General features: G+C 42.6%; 2 protein-coding genes across 2 annotated transcripts in view; both read left to right on the top strand.

The window, feature by feature from the left end:
- Positions 1 to 4,705: 4,705 nt before the first annotated feature.
- On the top strand, positions 4,706 to 14,928 carry LOC311050509 (extracellular calcium-sensing receptor-like; the record flags this gene model as incomplete). The annotated part of the gene is made up of 9 exons (XM_084064591.1): positions 4,706 to 4,822; positions 5,744 to 5,874; positions 6,373 to 6,577; positions 7,858 to 8,079; positions 8,251 to 8,463; positions 8,783 to 9,058; positions 11,070 to 11,297; positions 11,393 to 11,516; positions 14,015 to 14,928. The coding sequence occupies 9 exons, from the start codon at positions 4,706 to 4,708 to the stop codon at positions 14,926 to 14,928; spliced, it is 2,430 nt and encodes an 809-aa protein (XP_083920717.1).
- Positions 14,929 to 19,666: 4,738 nt separating this feature from the next.
- Positions 19,667 to 21,257, top strand: part of LOC311050409 (vomeronasal type-2 receptor 1-like) — a gene marked incomplete at both ends in the record, with an annotated part of 28,121 nt that continues 26,530 nt past the window's right edge. The window contains 2 exons of the mRNA XM_084064485.1: positions 19,667 to 19,753; positions 21,235 to 21,257. Of these exons, the coding sequence (XP_083920611.1) occupies positions 19,667 to 19,753; positions 21,235 to 21,257 (110 nt within the window). The remainder of the gene's footprint in view (positions 19,754 to 21,234) is intronic.

Genomic DNA, 21,257 nt, shown 5'->3' with positions numbered 1-21,257 from the left:
TGCTATAGCGCCCCCCTTTGACCAATTGGAGTAAGATTGGTTTCAGTGATACTTGGAATGACCCTCTACATTACTGCAAAGTTTCAAACAAATGTGAGTCTGCATGTATGTGTTAGTGGCAGATGAATAATTGTCATAAAACTGCAATATTAATTGGCTCATAAAATGTCTCATGTGTAGAAAGTTTCATGCAGATTGCTCAGAAATCCCAGGAGGAGTTTTATTTGAACTGCTTTTCATATAATTCAAATTGGTGGGAGATCTAAAGGTCAGAGGTCAAAAGTCAGAGTGGGAAAGTTGTTCGGCATGAGGAGACGCATGTGTGTATCAAAGTTTCATGTCTGTAGGTCAAACAGGGCATGAGTTGTACCTGTTCAAAGTTGGCATTATTCAATTGATTGCTATAGCGCCACCCTTTGGCCAATGGTTTTGAGTTTCGGGCCTTGGCCGAGTTGCATAGCCCTCTACCATATTGCCGAGTTTCGTAAAAAGTGACCACACGGTTAGGCCGTGACAGAAAAAACGGCGGAAGAATAGTAAAACCCAACAGTTTCAAAGAGGTTTCGAGCCTGATAGGCCTCAAAACCCTCAATTATATTTGATTGACCCAAATCCACCCAAACGGCGGTTAACCGCGGCTAAAACCGCGATCCGCACATCTCTAATGGACGAGTATTTAATCAATCCAGCTGAGACATAAGCCCTTTAATCCATGATATACTGTTATGGTGATAGCAGGCTGACATTCAGCTCTGAGTCCAAGCCAAGGTTTCTGGCTTGGTCTTGGTCGTTAACCAATTGAGACCTGAAGCCGATTCTACATGTCTCCTAAATCTCAAATGTTTTCTGAAAAACGTACGTTTCTATATCAGTGGTGCTCAATCTTTTTCATGTCAAGGACCCCCAAAATGATATGTATTTGGCCGCGGACCCCCACCAAAATATTTTGTTCCAGGAACCCCCCAGAAGCAAAAATATATTCAAATATTTGCACACATTTTCACGATTTTTCAAAAATAGCAGATATACAAGCTCGTTGCGCGGCACTCGGTGCTAATGGGTTAATAAGAGTATAGTGACAAGTCCAACAAAGTGTCCAGTCTGCTGACAAAAATGGTGCCCAGACTCTCAGGTGGCCACTCTCCTGAGGAGGTGTGAGGGAAAACAAGACTCTCTTGGTTAGAAGAAGGTTTGAGAGAAAACAAGAGTAAAGCCCAAGGCATCTTCAACTCACCAGCTGTGTCCCAAATGACAGTCCCTTGATTGATGTCATCTGCCACGCACGCACACACACACACACACACACACACACACACACACACACACACACACACACACACACACACACACACACACACACACACACACACACACACACACACACACACACACACACACAGTGTTGTTATTTAGTTAACCCAGGCCTTAGAGGCCATTACAATAACACCAATTAAATATCACATGGGTCAATGCCTCGCTAAATCAGCTCTTCTGATTCAACTGTTTATTTGACAAAATTGTCAAAGTGGATCAGTTTAATACCTTTAACCCATTAATACCTGGAACGCATCTGTGTCACGTTAGATTTCTTTGGCTATTCAAAAATAGCAGATATACAAGCTCAAGCTCATAAAATCGTGACATTTTTTTTGTGTGATTTTTTTTTCAAAAAACTGTTAGGATTTTGAAAACATTTTTAAGAATCGCCTCAGGTCTTAATGGGTTAATAAAGATGTCCACTTTCCCTACACTGATGTGACGAGTACAGTAGAATAATGTGACTTTATATGAAAACATGACAAAATCATCTATTGTTAATTCACTGTAAATATCTGTACAACACACACATACACATGTACTGCATGTGTTTTCACTTACACAGTAATTCGTCATTTAATAATAATGTATTAGTATCCAAAAATGGCAGATCTACACAAAAAAACAAAACAAAAACATTTAATGGGACACTTTAACAGGGTAAAGTTTCCCGTTGAGTGGGAAAAAAGAGCGTAGGCCTTACTGAGTACAGTTTTACTAAATATAGATGATTTAAGAAGTGGTTAAAATCAGTCCATTTAAAACATGTATGTGCATTCAGGTTATTGTAAGGTGATTCAAACGTTTGTAATATTAATTCATATGTACATTGATTATAGATGCATTGATAGGCAGAGCACGATAAAGTGGATGAGGAGAACAACATACAGAAGTACCCTACTACCCCTTTTCATTACGGTGGCAAGGTCAAGGTCAAAGGTTAAGGTTCAAGTTCAAGTGTTCAGCTTGCTGGTCGAGGTGCAGCGAGAAGAGAGCGTGAGAGTAGTGAACAGAACAGCGGGTACGAGTGTGTGCGACGTGTTACAATAGCTCTCTTGTTCCATTCACGTGACGTTTGTACAATGTGATTAAAATAATACCATTTATAACTTGGACAAGTGGGCTCAGGGCCTTTTAAACCCCATTTTTTTGTTATGAGGTTCGTACGAGATACATACATATATGTCTAAACCTAACCTTATTCCTAATCTTAACCTCAGTAAAACAATGCCTAAGCCTAACCTTATTCCTAATCTTAACCTCAATAAAACTATGCCTAAACCTAACCTTATTCCTAATCTTAACCTCAATAAAACTATGCCTAAACCTAACCTTATTCCTAATCTTAACCTCAATAAAACTTCTTAAAGCTAACCTTTTTCCTAATCTTAACCTCAATAAAACTATGCCTAAACCTAACCTTACCTTATTCCTAATCTTAACCTCAATAAAACTTCTTAAAGCTAACCTTATTCATAATCTTAACCTCAATAAAACTATGCCTAAACCTAACCTTATTCCTAATCTTAACCTCAATAAAACAAATACAAGAATACAAGAACTGCTGGGGCGAGCGGTCCGTGAAAAAAAAAGAATCTTTTTGGGGTGATCGTTCCGGTTACCGTAGAGAGGTGTAAACACCTCAGGATCACTCTAACTTGAGTACAGATCCACATACGTATTATGTACGATTCAGAAGCCCAGGACCTGTAGAAGGAAAAAGGTTTGCCTAAAATGATCAATTCCTCATCAAAAAGGGTCTGAGGGCCTAAAAGCCAGACCTTTCAGAGGGTGAAAGTGTTAAACCCCATTTTTTTGTTATGAGGTGTGGACATGGTTCCATGGGCCGTACGAGATACATACATATATGTCTAAACCTAACCTTATTCCTAATCTTAACCTCAGTAAAACAATGCCTAAACCTAACTTTTTCCTAATCTTAACCTCAATAAAACTATGCCTAAACCTGACCTTATTCCTAATCTTAACCTCAATAAAACTTCTGAAAGCTAACCTTTTTCCAAATCTTAACCTCAATAAAACTATGCCTAAACCTAACCTTATTCCTAACCTTACCTTATTCCTAAAGCTAACCTTATTCCTAATCTTAACCTCAATAAAACTTCTTAAAGCTAACCTTATTCCTAATATTAAATATCAATAAAACTATGCCTAAACCTAACCTTATTCCTAATCTTAACCTCAATAAAACTATGCCTAAACCTAACCTTATTCCTAATCTTAACCTCAATAAAACAAATACAAGAATACAAGAACTGCTGGGGCGAGCGGTCCATGAAAAAAAGAAGAAGCTTTTTGGGGTGATCGTTCCGGTTACCGTAGAGAGGTGTAAACACCTCAGGATCACTCTAACTTGAGTACAGATCCACATACGTATTATGTACGATTCAGAAGCCCAGGACCTGTAGAAGGAAAAAGGTTTGCCTAAAATGATCAATTCCTCATCAAAAAGGGTCTGAGGGCCTAAAAGCCAGACCTTTCAGAGGGTGAAAGTGGAGCAAAGTTTTCCAGAGCACCTGCAAACATCAGATTCATGATTTGATCTTGCTGAATATCTGGGGCCACTAGTTGGAGATCTGTGGATGTAGAGATTCTGAACAATTTAGGATCAACACTCTCTGCCTTATAGTTTCACCATTAAACAAGCTGCTTCACAGTGGTGCTGGTTACACCTGTGCTGGTGTAACTGAGTGATTCACTTAGAAATATACTTTTTTATATACAATAAAAAAGGGAGGGATTGATTGATTGAATACTTTATTAACAGTTTGCAAAAAAATACAGTGGTACCATTATACAAATGGTGCTGAAAGGATAACACAAAGACCCCAATAGACCATATTCACACGGCGGCCATGTTTCTATGAAGTCAATGAAAGTAGCCACCCCGGGTGGCGGCACTTTCAATGTTAAATTCCAATATGGCCACCGTGTGAATATGGTCTATGGAAACAAGCCATAGGCTTTCTTGGGTTTAAAATCCTCTTAGCAAACCTTGTATTGAACTGTACTATCCAGTGCTATTTTAGCAAATTGTTAATAAAGTAATCAATCAATCAGTTACAAATTGCAGATATATGTTCTTTTATGGTGGTTTTGAAGGAGGGTTAGGAGTCACACTCTTTGCTGACTGTTGGTAGGGTATTCCACATTTTGGTGGCATTTTGGTGGCATTTGGTACATCTGGTTTATAATGTAGTGCGTGAAAACATGGCAGACGGAGAGAAAATGTTCCCCTAGCAAAACAGCTGCTCCCAAAGAAAACAATGGATTCAACTGTAACTATTTAGAGCTACATGAACCACAGTGTTTCTGACCCCTCATTGACGCAACTCTTAGTAACCCAGTGGCACTGGTCAATGCCATGATGTCAGTCATGTCCACATGTCCGGAACTAGTGGCGAGCAAACTGATACTATGGGAGCCAACGCAGGGCAAAGCCAGGAAAGACAAGAAGCGCAACCACCTACATAGATGCACTACGGTGCGACAGCTCTGCTAACAACACTGTAGAGATCCTGACCCTGTTAGATAAGAGAGTGGAGGGCAGCGATTCAGGAGTCCTGAGTTGGTGTTGGCTAGAGCATACTCGCTCATCGCATCACATCAAAAGACTACGTACAAGGTTAAGGCCAAGGGCTATTATTTGGGGGGCACGGTGGCGCAGTCGGTAGTGCTGTCGCCTTAAAGCTTGAATGTCCTGGGTTCGACTCCCGGAGGCCGCTATCGGCACTGGGGGGTGACAAAGTATATACTCAAGTAAATGAAAAAGTATTCAAAAGTACAAATTACAAAGTAGGCTACATTTTCTTTTTAATATCAATGCATTGGTGCATTGAAATTCAGAACATTTCTCAAAAGTATTTTTTTTAAGTATATAAAAAGGTAGATAAAACATGTGCACTTGTTTGCCTACGCACCTGCTATTAAGCTTTTACTCTAGGTGTACTCTAAGTTTTTCCTCAACAGTAAATGTAGTAGCCCTAAAAGTCATGTGCTTGCAAAAACAAATACAACTCAAAAAATGTAATTGAACACTCAAGTAAATGTACTTAGTTACTGTTCGTCACTGGTTGTGGATGAGAGGCCCAATCTGGGTCTGTGATTTCATATTTTCATATATGAAAGTATTGTTAATGTATGTTAAGCCCTGCCTCTACTTCTGTCTCTGCCCAGATGGGTGTTGTAAGAGATTGCGTAATGCCATAAGGTGGCACAGGGGATGGCACAGCACTGTGTATAAAACTTACCAACTGGACAATGGATTTAGAGAAGAGAGGGGGGTGTTAGACAGAGGAGGACAGTCATGAGGGTTTCTCTAGACATACACCTGTTCTCATACTTGATATTATTCTCTTCATTCTCTCCTTTGTCTTCCTCATCTTCCTCTTCGTGTGAGTTACAGGCACAGTTTAATCTCAACAGATTGTACAAGGCTGGAGATGTGCTTCTGGGTGGTTTGATTGTGACCCACGCCACCTCTGTGTTCCCTGAGCTGTCTTTTACCTCCAAGCAACAGGAACCTTCTTGCTATCAGTAAGTATCACAACTAGCAAGCAAGAGAACACTGACCTTGTTTTGATAAATAGAACCAGGATTATTTGATTTGTATATTTCTACAAATGTACATAATAGTCTGTGTCGGATGGAAACCTTGTACGTTCAAAACTGTTAGTCTTGGATCCATTGTTGATATTATTTAGTCACAAGCTCTTGTTACTTTTCTTTAGTTCAATGTATATGAGCCACAGACACACTTAACCAGTTCACTTTCACTTGAATATTTTCTTTAAAAAAAAATGCTAAACTAGTCGATCCAAAAGCTCACAAGGCGTTGCGGTACAATGTCTTGTGAGCTTGTAGATCGGCTAGTTCGATACATCTGTGTGACCCTGTAGTAAGACAAAGTAAGGCATTGATTTATTAAACAATAACATAAAATCTTTCAATAAGGAGATACATGGTTTCTGACAGCAATGGTATTCAACGTTACAGTGTAATTGTGTGTGTTAGTTTTTACATCAAATTGTTCAGATGGGCCCAGACCATGGCTTTTGCCGTCAATGAGATCAACAGAAACCCCAGCCTGCTGCCCAATGTGACTCTGGGATACAGTATCTATGATACATGTGCCACGATTGGAGTTGCATTCCGTGCAGCGATGTCACTGATCAGTGGGAGAGAGGAGCAGTTTACACTGGATGAGAGCTGTGTCGGGTCTCCTCCAGTGATCGGAATTGTGGGTCCTTCTACCTCTAAAAGTTCTGTTGCCATCTCTAGAATGTTAGGTTTGTACAGAGTACCCATGGTAAGTTCCCTACTTGAATCCCCTTTTACCATGTTTTATTTTATATATGCTTAATGTTGCTTACTTGGTCATTTGCACATATAAAATATGATAATATATTTGGTCTATTTGCAGTTTGAAAGACATGGAACATAATCGTTGCTGTCAGGAAGAAACCTTGTGTCTCCATATTTCAACTTTTAAATTGTATTTAAAAAAAAAAAACGAATGCCCTTTTCATAATACTACAGTGTTAGACCAAAGTAGCAAAAATAGCCAATCATAGCCAATCAACAAGGCTTAGTTTTAAGTCAAAATGGAAAGTAACAGTTTCGTACACACAAGGTTTTCAACCGACAGAGATGACAGAGATTACTGCCCAATGTCCATGTATCTTAGTAAAATGTGTAGCCTAGTAATTCATTAGGGGTTAAAATGTGATGTTTTGTGTCGCTGTCCATGGTGCTGAAGAATACAAAGATGTATTCATTCTGCATTGTGATCATAGGGTAGAGTAGAGTGTTTGTGTTAAAACAGCACATTGTGATCATAGAGTAGAGTAAAGTGTTTGTGTTAAAACAGCACATTGTGATCATAGGGTAGAGTAGAGTGTTTGTGTTAAAACAGCACATTGTGATCATAGGGTAGAGTAGAGTGTTTGTGTTAAAACAGCACATTGTGATCATAGGGTAGAGTAGAGTGTTTGTGTTAAAACAGCACATTGTGATCATAGGGTAGAGTAGAGTGTTTGTGTTAAAACAGCACATTGTGATCATAGGGTAGAGTAGAGTGTTTGTGTTAAAACAGCACATTGTGATCCACTTGCTTTCTGGAATGAGATTCCAAAGGGCAAAGGCAGTCACTGCTGGTTTGAAGCTAAATACAACTTATATTTCTCCCCTTTTCCTTTTTTGGCAAATGTTCCTTCACACAAAGATTTGCCGGCCCCCCTGAAGTAAACCCACTGTTGAACACCCATGATCTAGTACATTACAGAACAGATGTTTCGTGCTTTGTTTTTTTCAGATAAGTTACTATGCTGCTTGCTCCTGTCTCAGTGACCTGACTCAGTTCCCATCCTTCTTTAGAACAATACCAAGTGTTGCCTTCCAGGTGAACTTGTACACACAATAGACGTGTTTGTATCTAGTAGTTCATGTTCCACACACTGATTTACCACCATGTGATTAATCTAACCTAAACACTTATCCCTCCATTCTTTAACCAATCAGGTGCGAGCTATATTCCAGACTATGAGGTGGTTTGAGTGGACCTGGGTAGGACTGTTGTTTAGTGATGATGATGGAGGCCGTGATCCTGCCCTATTACTCCAGTCTGACCTGGACCAGTCTGGTCTGGGTTGTGTGGCTTATTCAGAGGCCCTGCCCTTAGACAATGACCTGGTTAAACTCCAGAGGATTGTCACTGTGATGAAGACGTCCACAGCTCGTGTGGTCATTGCATTTGCATATGGGAGATATTTACATAATGTCGTGGAGGAGGTGTGTGTCATGATACATGTACATTTAGGGATTCATAATTCGAAGGAATCTAAAATTAGAATGTATTGAAGGAAAGGCATCCTGTTTTTTGTCCTCCTTCTTCTTTTTTAAAACATTCAACAGGTGGTAAAGCAGGATGTAACGGGTCTGCAATGGATCTTACCTGCCACTTCAGGTTGGTGGGGAGACCGATATCTCCAGGCTCCTCACTACCTGCCCTACCTGAGAGGCACGCTGGGTTTTGCCGTTCATCGTGGAGAGATACCGGGTCTCAAGGACTTCTTGTTAAAAATACATCCTGACAATGACCCTGATAACAACCATGAAGATAACATAGTGAGTATTTTGTTTAATTTGTTCACCCTTTCACTGCTAGGAATTCTTTCATTAATTTGTCGGTCTCCGGTCCCCTTGGGGGGGGGGGGGCAGCAGAAAAACAACAGAAAGCCGAGAAAATTTGACTTTTATAAATCCTTTTAACTTGAATGTTGCCTAGATCTTTTTTATTGTGATCACTTGATTTCTGGGTGTACTCTTCTTCAGTGGTGTTTGGATCATTTACAGACTGCGGAGCCAAAAAAAACGAAGTCGCCCTTGCCAGTGAATGAGTTGCTGTTATTTAATTTAGTCTTAACCCATTGAGTTGTTTCTTCAGGTAAGGCAGTTTTGGGAGCACACATTTCAGTGTAAATTTGCACCCCTTCCGTCAGAGTGGGTGGATGCTGGTGGAAGGGTGTGTACTGGACAAGAGGACCTAGGAACAGCAGAAACTAACCTGTTGGATGTGTCTGACCTCAGGGGAGATTATAATATATACAAGGCTGTGTATGCTCTGGCCCATGCCCTCCATGACATGTTGCAATGTGTGCCAGGAAGAGGGCCTTTCACTGGGCACAGCTGTGCCAGTTTGCAGACAATACAGCCCTGGCAGGTGGGATACTAATTCACAGTATACCTGTTTCTACTTGGATTCAAATGCAGAATAATTATGAAAATATAAATATCACATTGGTGAAGAACAAGAGAAATTGACATATAGTAGCATCTTTCATGTATCATGACCAGCTCAGTGTTGTGTAGACATGCGCTCGTCCGTGGTCGAAGAAGTTCGACTTCTGAAGGTGGCCTGTATAGTTAGTAATTATGTGTTCTTCTGAAGGTGGCCTGTGTAGTTAGTAAGTACAGTATGTGTTCTTCTGAAGGTGGCCTGTATAGTTAGTAAGTACAGTATGTGTTCTTCTGAAGGTGGTCTGTATAGGGGGCAAGAGGTAATATACTGTATGTTCGCCATTCTGCTTAGACCGGGGGTCTTCAACCTTTTCAGGCCAAGGACCCCCTGACTGAGAGAGATTAAGCAGGGACCCCCACTATATATTACAAAAAAATTTGTTTGTGCCGATTAAAGCTTTTCATTTAACGACTTAAACCGTCAATGCTTAGTAAACTTTCACCCTGTACTTGGTCTGCTCTTTTTCCCCCTCTTCGCCGAACGCTCACAACGCTGCGAGGCGTTGTGAGCTTGTAGATCGGCTATAGTTGTCCTTAGAATAGGGATGCTGGGGTTCAAGTGGTTAATGTAAAAAACAATGATCCTATCACACAGAGATTTGCGGACCCCCTGTAGCAACTCTGAGGACCCCCTGTTGAAGACCCCTGGCTTAGACTCACTGCACTCGCATGCTGCACTGTCTGCCAAGCCCCACTTCTTCATAGACGATTTGAAGCAGCCGACCCCAGTATGTAGGTGCTCCAGCAGGGTCCATTCTGTCCATCCTTTGCGGCATAACAGGTCCCAGATGTAGCATGGATTTGTGTGGAACCTGCTGTCTCAGACTTCTGCTTCCAAGATGCCTCCAGCCATGCGTTAACATAAGGTCCTCATACAGGAGACCTGATAGAATGGAGCATCTCTTGTGCCGCCTTATTGTAGGGATCCAATCAGGAGAGAGAACCCCACACATATCTAATTTCAGCTTGTGTTCCAGTTCCAATTCTGTCTGCTGATTTATGTATTTATCCTGATTGGATGAAAACAAAAATCCCGACCTGAAAATGTACACTTTGACAGAAGAACATCAATTACAGCACATGTGATGCCCCTTTTTTCAAAATGGTAGATTTAATTTTATGCTCAGAAAGTCAATGCCCCCCCCCCCCCCAAAAAAAAAGACACACGCACAAGCACAGTCGCGCACACACACACACGCACTCAGACACAGACACACTCACACACTCAATTTCTCGCACGCGAGCGCGTGCGCGTGCACACACACACACACACACACACACACACACACACACACACACACACACACACACACACACACACACACACACACACACACACACACACACACACACACACACACACACAGCACTAAAGTCCTGACGTCACTGCCACTAGAGGGCGCTCTTCCGCTGGTTTGTGGTTTTATTTTTTATGTTGAAATCCCCATTGGGGAATCTTAGATCGCCAATGGGGATTTGGGGAGAACTGTGTTAGAAAAATAAACAAACCACCCCGGCGATTTTACTCATATGGATATGAAGCATCGACTGAAGATGGAAATACATTTAAAACACATTTACCCAAAGAGTGACACAATAAACGCTAGAAACGAGTCAAACGACCCAAAGACTACATTTCCCATGAACGCGGCCGCTGTAGGGACAGTGATTTTCAGACCCAGAAGTGTAGTTCTTAAGACTTTTAAGGCAGAATTAATTCAATTTTCGCCAGAAACAGGCTATATCAAATATGAATGAAAATCATAAACGATGCAGATGCAAAATAAAGCCACGAACCAGCGGAACAGCGCCCTATAGCGGCAGTGACGTCAGACTTCGGTGCTCTACGTAACTATAGAATTATAGTGTATTTGCACACAGTAGATTTGTTTAAGTCTCTTGCTCTGCATGATTTTGCTCATCACCATTTCTAGATTCTCCATTACCTGGAAAAGGTCAACTTCACCACATCTGTTGGTGATCCTGTATCATTTGATGAGAATGGTGATGCTTTACCAATCTTTGATATAATGAACTGGGCGTGGCTTCCTGATGGAAGCACAAAGATGCACAACGTAGGTGTGGTCAAGAAGTCAGCCTCCGGAGATGAAGAATTCATCCTTGATGAAGACAGAATCTTCTGGAACTTTGAATCCAAAAAGGTAATTTCAGCTTTCTAAAATATCTCATGTTGAGCTCATGATGTGAATGGAATTGAGTTTAGACTGAAACTGATCGTTGTTACTTTCCTCTGCAGCCTCCTCGGTCAGTGTGCAGTGAGAGCTGTTCCCCTGGAACCCGTGTGGCCAGAAGGAAAGGGGAACCTGTCTGCTGCTTTGACTGCATTGCTTGTTCTGAGGGAGAGATCAGCAATGAGACTGGTAGGTTTACATTACTAGTCCATACCCAGGGTTGTTTAAAAAAAAAATTAAATGCAGAATTTTATTTTAGCTTTTAACCCCTTATTCTCCCCAAGTTAGTCGTCATTGTCCCCGCCAGGTCGAAGGCATGGCGAGAGAGTATGTTTTACCCTCCGTCCGTCCGTGTGTGTGTGTCCGTCCTGTCTGTGTGTTAGCAGCTAATCTCCGGCACCGTTGGCCCGGTCGCTCCGAAACTGTGCACACACACTCCCTGGATGCCAATTCAGAACCTCTGCCCCAATTTTTTCACATGGGCCTGTTATAGCGCCACCAGGAGGCCGATTTGTGCAAAACCCATTTTTTTACATTACTCCTACAGATTTTATCCAAACGTCATGCAAATTGGTACACAGTATCTCTATAGTCATGTGATCAACACGGATCTGTCTGATTTCCCATATTCCATCCTCATTGCCTATGGTTGGCTTCTAAAGTTTGCAGGATTGGTCCGTTTTGAACAAAAAGCCTCAAACTATGCACGCAGCTTGCGATTTCCGTGAAATTTCACACGCACATTCCCACTAGGCCGAGGAAGAAATGCCACCCTTTTCACATTGGCCTGTTATAGCGCCACCAGCAGGTCTAATTTAACGTAACACATTTTTGGAACAAAATTCCTCAAATCATGAATGCAGTGTCTGATTGCCGTGAAAGACCTAAGAATGAATGGCGCCCTTTTCACATTGGCCTATTATAGCGCCACCAGGAGGCCAGAATAACGTACCTGACCTGGCGGAGACCTGTGCTCCGAGGAGCACTTTTTCTAGTTCCAAATCATTCCTCCCCACACACATTGTGTGTGTTGTCACTGCTGTTGTCTCCTACTGACTCACCTGCCAGTTAGGAGCCCCCACCGGGAGCACATAAAGCCTTCGTCCTACTCCTCCCGCCCAACATTCCCTGCTGACAGGTGCTGCCCCAGCCTGTAGGAGTATGTGCAGTGTATATCACCCTCCCCGCCCGGCTTCCCTCTCCCAAACACGGGCCAATTGTGTTTGTATAGACAAATTAAATGCAGCCTGGATACTTGCCACTGTCACTACAGATCCACAGCCTGTGGCAAAAACACTGACAGTGGCGTGCACAGACATTTTGAGGGGCAGGTGCTCAAGTATATTATACTTTTTTTTGTTGACTTGGTCTGCTCTTTTTTCCCTCCACACCTATACCTCTTTGCCAAAAATAGCCGATCTACAAGCCCACCGAGGTGTGGGCTTGTAGATCTGCTATTTTTGGCTAAAGTTCTCCTCAGAAAAGGGATGCTAGGTTTCGAGTGGTTATGGTAAAAAGAAAAATCATATCACATAAAGAATTGGCGGACTCCCTGTAGTAACTCTGAGGACCCCCTAGGGGTCCCGGACCCCCTGTTGAAGACCCCTGCTGTAAACTGGAGAAAAAAAAAACGGCACTTCTGGTCAAGAGGGCAAAGGGCAGGTGCTCTAGCACCACCTAGAGTCTATCTGTGCACGTCCCTGAACACTGACAACTTAAATTTGGAAAAAGTAAAAGAAATCGTCTTAAATCATTTCAGATTGAATTACCAACCCACTTAGGGGAAACATGCATGACAACGGCCATGTGTAATGTGGTATAAACGGGTGTACACCACCTTTTTGGTCTAGTTCTCTCTGGGGAGCACTTAGAGATGTTGCTTGGTGCTCACCCTAACATTTTGCTGAATATTTAGCAAATTCAATGGCTTCAAAGGCTGCAAGCATTTCAGTGCTGATTTAGAGCACATACTGTAACATAGTTAAAAGCAACAGAGCCATATACAACATGAATAATTGTTGTGCATTTAAAAGCAATTCATCTGTTATGATAACTATTTGACGGCAGACTGCTTATTTTAATTGACGACAATCTATCAGACTGCAGAGGAGGTCGGAATTATGAACCGACCCATGTGTATGTAGGAGTACAGTTCTGAGCACACAGATACATCTTGATCACATAACTACAGAGATATGGTGTACGAATTTAGAAAAAAATGGTAGGAATACTAGTAAAAAGTGTTTTGCAAAAAAAACGCAACTTTTCAGGTGGAAATGGGCGTGGCTTATATTGGGAGTTGCGTAATGATCCAAGTAATCCAAGGAGGTACCTACCGTTCCTGATCTATTGGCCAAAACGTGAATGTGCCTATTATAGCGCCACCATGAGGCCGATTTGAAGAATGGCATTTCTCGCTTGGCCCAGTGGGAATGTTTGCATGCACAATTTCATAGAATACACAGGTTACATTTTGGAAATCGTTGTGCAAGTTCAGCTCGATCGGTCAACTCACTGAGGATATAAATGGATGAGGACGGACAAGACATACAGACATACATAATGAAGGACAGAGGCTTTTACATTCATAGTAGGATAAAGAAGGATTAGTAGGATAGTAGCATACAACACAGATTATCTTTGGGACAATATGCATCTGTCTCTTTAAACTTTCTGTTTTTGTTAAGACTCTACAGAGTGCACCAGTTGTCCAGAGGACTTCTGGTCAAGTCCCCAGCGTGACACATGTGTCCCTAAGAGCATGGAGTTCCTCTCCTACCATGAGGCCCTGGGTATCTCCTTGACAGCCGTCTCATTGCTAGGCACACTTAGCTGTTCCATTATCATAGGAATCTTCATCTATCATCGAGACACGCCCATGGTACGCGCCAACAACTCAGAACTCAGCTTCCAACTTTTGTTGTCACTCAAACTATGTTTCTCGTGCTCACTTCTGTTCATTGGTCGTCCCAGACCCTGGACTTGTCAGCTGAGACATGCAATATTTGGGATCAGCTTTGTGCTGTGTGTCTCGTGTATCCTGGTAAAGACTATGGTGGTGTTGGCTGTGTTCAAGGCCTCCAAGCCTGGTGGCACAGACATTATGAAGTTTTTCGGTGCTATGCAGCAGAGAGGAACAGTTCTGGCTCTTACTTCCATCCAGGTAATAATATGCACAGCCTGGCTTGTGTCTGCCTCACCAACTCCTCATAAAAACACACAATATCAAAGTGATAAGATAGTCTATGAGTGTGAAGTGGGATCAACAGTTGGTTTTGCTGTGTTACTAGGCTATATTGGTTTACTGTCACTCCTCAGCTTCATCCTAGCATTCATGGCAAGGAATCTTCCAGACAACTTCAATGAAGCCAAGTTAATCACTTTCAGCATGTTGATCTTCTGTGCAGTGTGGATAGCCTTCATCCCAGCATATATCAGCTCTCCAGGCAAATATGCAGATGTAGTGGAGGTATTTGCTATTTTAGCATCGAGTTTTGGCCTTTTGATGGCGCTGTTTGGACCAAAGTGTTATATAATCCTTTTGAAACCCGAGAGAAACACTAAGAAGTCCATCATGGGTCGCGGTGCTACCAAGACGTAGAAATTCAATGATAATTCATCATCTTTGTATGTTACAATAAGTTTATTTGGATTTTTTTTTTTTTATCACTTTGTGAAGAATTGATTCAGTTTTCTACCAGATTACATTTAATCCAGTCAGTGATGCAAACATATATTATACATCATGAATAAAGTTAATTATCCTCCCTGGTGATTTTAGACCTACGTATATATAAATAAAAAAAACACTACAGTTATGTAAGATGTAAATTATGAATATGTTTAAATAGGCAAATGTACCCTTTAGCTATTATTGTGTAACAACATTAAAACGACTTGAGAACAATATTATCTGTACGAAGGTTTTATAACACTACTACCAATGTGCACATACTGTACCGGCCACTCATATAGATTTTGGGTGCTGTGCGAGAAAAAAGGACGCTTCACCGCAGAGGCGTCGCTAGGTCTCTACTAGGTTGGGGGCTTGATGTCATCTGCCAGGCAGCCACACACTGCACGGACGGACGGACGGACGGAAGGACGCACGCACGCGCGCGCGCGCGCGCACACACACACACACACACACACACACACACACACACACACACACACACACACACATTTTAAACATTACAATAACACCAATTAAATATGACATGGGTCAATGCCTCGCTAAATCAGCTCGTCTGATTCAACTGTTTATTTGATAAGATTGTCAAAGTGTATCAGTTTAATTCCTTTAATAGAGATGTACACCTTCCCTACAAAGATGTGACATGTAGAGTAGAATAATACTTTATATGAAAACATGACAAAATCATACATTGTTAATTCACAATAAATATCTGTATAACACACAAACACACATTTACTGCATGTGTTTTCACATACACACTAACTTGTCATTTAATAATGATGTATTAGTCTCAGTAATAATTATCCAAAAAGATCTACACAAAAAAAGTCAATGGGAAACTTTAACATAATAAAGTTTCCCATTGAGTGGTGCTGAGTGGGAAAAAAGAGTGTAGGCCTACCAAGTACAGTTGCAACTCAAGTCTGTTTTACTCAATCTGGGAACCCATGTCAAACAAATGGAAAAACAGTGCCCTCTGCTGTTCTTTACCTTTTTAATCTGTTCTTGAGAGATTAGTTTTACTAATATAGAGGATTTAAGAAGAGGTTACAATCAGGCCAACATGTCTGTACATTCAGGTTATGTTAAGGTGATTCAAACGTTTGTAAAATCAATTTGTAATTACATTGTAATAACGTTTGTAATATTAATTCATATGTACATTGATTATAGATTCATTGATAAGCAGAGCACGACTAAAGTGGATGAGGAGAACAACATACAGAAGTACCCTAATACCCCTTTTCATTATGACGTCAAGGTCAAGGTTCAAGTTCAAGTGCTCAAGTTGATGGTCGAGGTGTAGAGAGAAGAGAGAGAGAGAGAGAGAGTAGTGAACAGAACAGTGTGTACGAGTGTGTGCGTGTGTTACAATAGCTCTCTCGTTCCATTCACGTGACGTTGGTGCAATGTGATTAAAATAATAAAATGTATGTTGAACAAGTGGGCTCAGGTTACGAATATGTTCTCTCAGGGTCTTTTAAACGCCATGGATTTGTTATTAGAGGTGGACGTGACTCCACATAGTGAGGAATACATTTATTTTGGTCAAATCCGGCGACCTCGGAACGGTCGCCACCAGGTAATCCAAAACGTAATCTCAGTAAAACTATGCCTAAACCTAACCTCATTCCTAACCTTAACCTCCGTAAAACGAATACAAGAATATAAGTACTGCTGGGGCGTGCGGTCCGTGAAAAACATGTGTTTTGGGGTGAGCGTTCCGGTTACCGTAAAGAGGTGCAACCACCTCAGGATCACTCTAACTTGAGTACCGATCCAAATGTTATGTCCGATTCAGAAGCCCAGGACCTGTAGAAGAATAAGGTTTGCCTAAAATGATCAATTCCTCATTAAAAGGGTCTGAGGACCTAAACGCCTGTCAGACCCTTTCAGAAGACTCACCCCAAGAGACGCTCGCCCCCATTTTTTCCCGCTGACCGCACGCTGGGGCGGTTCTTGTATTCTTGTATCTGTTTTACTGAGGATAAGGTTAGAATTATGTTTAGGGTTAGGCTTACCCACTGAGCATTTTTGGGGCTATTAGACGTCTAAAATACGTCTAAGGGCTAGGCTAAAACCGGGTTATAATTGGTCTAAAAGTTAAAGTTTTTTCAACGTCTATTCTTAGCCTAGACGTTGATTAGCTGTTTTTTAAGCGTCTTTATATAGACCATCTATATCATAGCCGTTGAAATGACGTCTATAAGCTTAGACTTCATACAGGCACCAGTTACAAATTGCAGATAGGTGCTCTTTTATAGCGGTTTGGAAGGAGGGTAACAAGTCACACTTTTTGCTTGACTGTTGGTAGGTGTGGCAGTTCACCCTGCCAGTGACACCCCATCATACACACAATAGCCAGGTAGCATGCTAGGATAGTTTGGTGGGTGATAGTTTTTCCCTGGGACTTTCTAAAAAAGGCAAATAAAACAAACACTTGGTTTGCACCTACGGACTGCATTTGATTCCAGTAATTGTGCCATATTCTACCCACACTGGGACAAAGTGTGACATTTGGTGGTGGTGGTGGGATATGGCCACCCGAAAGAAAGTCCCCCTGGGGGGAAACAAAATTCAAACAAGGAGCACAACGGCAAAACCGAAACCGGAGCCGGAGGCAGAGGATCTGGAATGGGAGGAGGATGAGGATGAAGGCCTGTCACCTCACCGTCGCCCATCACCTCACCGCCACCAGCAGCACCACCAGTACCGCAGCAGGAGCCACCAGCAGCACCACCGGTACTACAGCAGCAACCACCAGCACCACGTAAGGATCCCAAGATGCTTCCATTTCAAGCAGAGGAGGACATGGAGAATTACCTCCTCGGTTTTGAACGTATTGCGAAGACTTGGGCGTGGCCAGATGTTGAGTGGGCTTGCAGGCTTGTTTCTTTGCTGACGGGAAAGGCATTGGAGGCCTATTCTGCCATGGACGAGGAGTGCTCCGACTCCTATCCGAAGAGACGTATCCCCAGCGCTTTCGAGACACTTCTCTTCCCCACAGTGAATCTCCCAACGAAACCTACCAGCGCTTGAAAGGACTTTTATCGTCGGTGGATTAAGCCGGACCAGTGCAGCGTGGAGGACATCGGGGAAACTACTGTGTTGGAGCAGATGCTGTGAGTTTTTCCACCTGACATCCGCACCTGGGTCAAGGAGCGTGAGCCCATCACCGGCATATAAGCAGCCAAACTTGCAACCCAGTACGTCAACGCCTGGAAGAAACCAGCTGCCAGGCCACCACAACGTCAGCCCAACCGAGGCCAAAGCGTCAGTTGGGCTGAAGCAAGAAGGGCCGAAGGGTAACTATTGGACTCAGGGGAATGTGGGGTTTGGTAGAAACAGGCAGCAGGCTAGTAACAGGGAAATCATCTGTTACTATTGCCAGCAGCCTGGCCACAAGGCCTCAGACTGCCCACTTAAGAAACCAAAACTGTCTGGTTACTGTTATGTGCCCCGCCAGGCGGTGTCTAGAGAATTACGCACCATGAAGTCAGAAGATGCCTCATTTCAACCAGTGACTGTTAATGGGGTACAGATGTTAGCGTTGTTGGATAGTGGAAGTTCTATGTCTTTGATTAAATTAAGAAATGCTATCTGCCCGAAAGTGGTATTGACTATGGGAACAAAACTGACATTGAATGTGTGCACAGGGATCAGAAACCATACCCCACCTCTGAGGTCACGCATTTGGAGTACATAGGACAGGATTCCCTCCGGAGCTGGGGTTTTGGTTGCCTCCCACTCCTTCCTCAAGAGATCCAGTGGTCCCTGCACCGGCCATCCATAAAGCAGCTCGAAGGCGGGAAATCCAGTTGATGCTTGTGGCACCTCCATGTAGGCAAACAAGACAAATGGTAACCACTTATCCCAGTCTCGGCCTGAGAGAAACTTACGCAACATCTGTTTAAAGGTTTGATTGAATCGCTCGACCAAACCATCAGTCTCGGGAGGGTATGGAGTGGTTCGAATGGCTCTGAATGGCTCTGATGTTCAGGCCAGACGTGAAGTTAGTACCTTGGTTGGTAAGGATCTCCTCAGGGACCCCTACACGGGAGAAAAGCTGGACAAGAGCACCGATTATCTTTGGTGTCTTTATGCTGCGGAGAGGAAAAGCTTCTGGGAATCGAGTGGCATAGTCACAGATAACGAGTATGTACTGGTAACCAGAGCTGCTCTTCTCCAGTGGACCAACCACATCCATGGCTATGCGCCGGAAAGGGGTACTGATGATCGGTAATGGGTGTAATGGAACCTGCTTGGGTTTGCTGTGGTGATTTGACACTCTGGACATGTGGTGCAGAAATGCTTAACATCAGTATACATAGTCGGCCAGTAAAACAGGGGTATTCCACATGTGGTGCGTGAAAACATGGCAGACGGAGAGAAAATGTTCCGATTGCAAAACAGCTGCTCCCAAAGACGACAATGGATTCAAATCATCCGCTTGTAACTATTTAGAGCTACGTGAACCACATGATGGTAATATGTGACCTGTAGTGTTTCTGACCCCTCATTGAGGCATCTCTTAGTAACCCAGTGGCTCTGGTCAGTACCATGATGTCAGTCATGTCCATATCCATTTGTCAGGAACACGTCACTTTATTTAACGACTACGGCACTAGGTGTCACATGGATGGACCACATCAGAAATGTGGTCCTCTCTGGGGACCTGCCACGGGGTCACAGACGAGGTCAGAGAGAGAAGGATGAGGTTGGCAGGGTACTGCGTCAGGCACCCGGAACTAGTGGCGAGCAAACTGACACTATGGGAGCCAACCCAGGGCATAGCCAGGAAGAAGCGGAACAACCTACGTAGATGCACTGCGGTGCGACAGCTTAGCTAACAACACTGTAGAGCTCCAGACCCTGATATTAGATAGGAGAGCGTGGAGGGCAGCGATTCAGGAGTCCCGAGTTGGTGTTGGCTAGACCGTACTCTAGCATCGTATCAAAAGATTACGTACAAGGTTAAGGCCAAGAGATAATATTTGAAGTTGTGCATATTGACATGGGTGGGTGGGTGGTGCTGGAGGGGTTGTGGACAGTGGTGGACAAAGTATATACTCAAGTAAATAAAAAAGTATTCAAAAGTACAAAGTACATTTTCTTTTTAATATTAATGCATTGATGCATTGAAATTCAGAACATTTCCTAAAAGTATTTTTTTGAGAAAGTATATACAAAGGTAGATAAAAAACAATCTGAAAATGTCAGACCTTTTCAAATGTTGTGGGCTTGTAGATCTGCTACTGTTCACTATATTTTAAATGGGGCTGAAGTGGTTAATTCATAATATATGTTTTGTAGTTTGGGTCTCTTCCCAGAAATGTTGTGGAGTCAAAAGTCCAATATTTCTATTTGTGTGACCAAAACGTTGCCTCTCCTTCAATAAATGTGCTCCTGTACCGTGCCGTTCGGCAGTGTGCGTATTTGGGCGTATTATTTTATTATTGATGTGCACTTGTTCACCTATGCACCTGCTCTTAAGCTTTTACTCTAGGTGTGCGAAAGTCTTTCCTCAACAGTAAATGTAGTAGCCCTAAAAGTCATGTGCTTGCAAAAACAAATAGAACTCCAAAAATGTAATTAAGAACAGAACTCAAGTAAATGTACTTAGTTACTGTCCGTCACTGGTTGTGGATAAGAGGCCCAATCTGGGGCCTGTCTGTGATTTCATATTTTCATGTATGAAAGTATTGTTACTGTAGGCCTATGTTAAGCCCTGCCTCTACTTCTGTCTCTGCCCAGATGGGTGTTGTAATAGATTACGTAATTCCGTAAGGTGGCACAGGGATTACGTAATGCCATAAGGTGGCACAGGGATTACGTAATGCCATAAGGTGGCACAGGGATTACGTAATGCCATAAGGTGGCAGAGGGATTACGTAATGCCATAAGGTGGCACAGGGGATGGCACAGCACTGTGTATAAAACTTACCAGCTGGACAATGGATTTAGAGAAGGGAGGGGGGCGTTAGACAGAGGAGGACAGTCATGAGGGTTTCTCTAGACATACACCTGTTTTCATACTTGATATTATTCTCTTCATTCTCTCCTTTGTCTTCCTTACCTTCCTCTTCTTGTGAGTTACAGGCACAGTTTAATCTCAGCAGATTGTACAAGGCTGGAGATGTGCTTGTGGGTGTTTTGTGTCAATTACACATCTCCGCTGTGTTCCCTGACCTGTCTTTTACCTCCAAGCAACAGGAGCCCTCTTGCAATCA

This window comes from Gymnoscopelus microlampas (assembly GCF_963454915.1).
Source record: "Gymnoscopelus microlampas genome assembly, chromosome: 1".
Lineage (NCBI taxonomy): Eukaryota > Metazoa > Chordata > Actinopteri > Myctophiformes > Myctophidae > Gymnoscopelus > Gymnoscopelus microlampas.
This window is presented reverse-complemented; position numbering and strand designations above follow the sequence as displayed.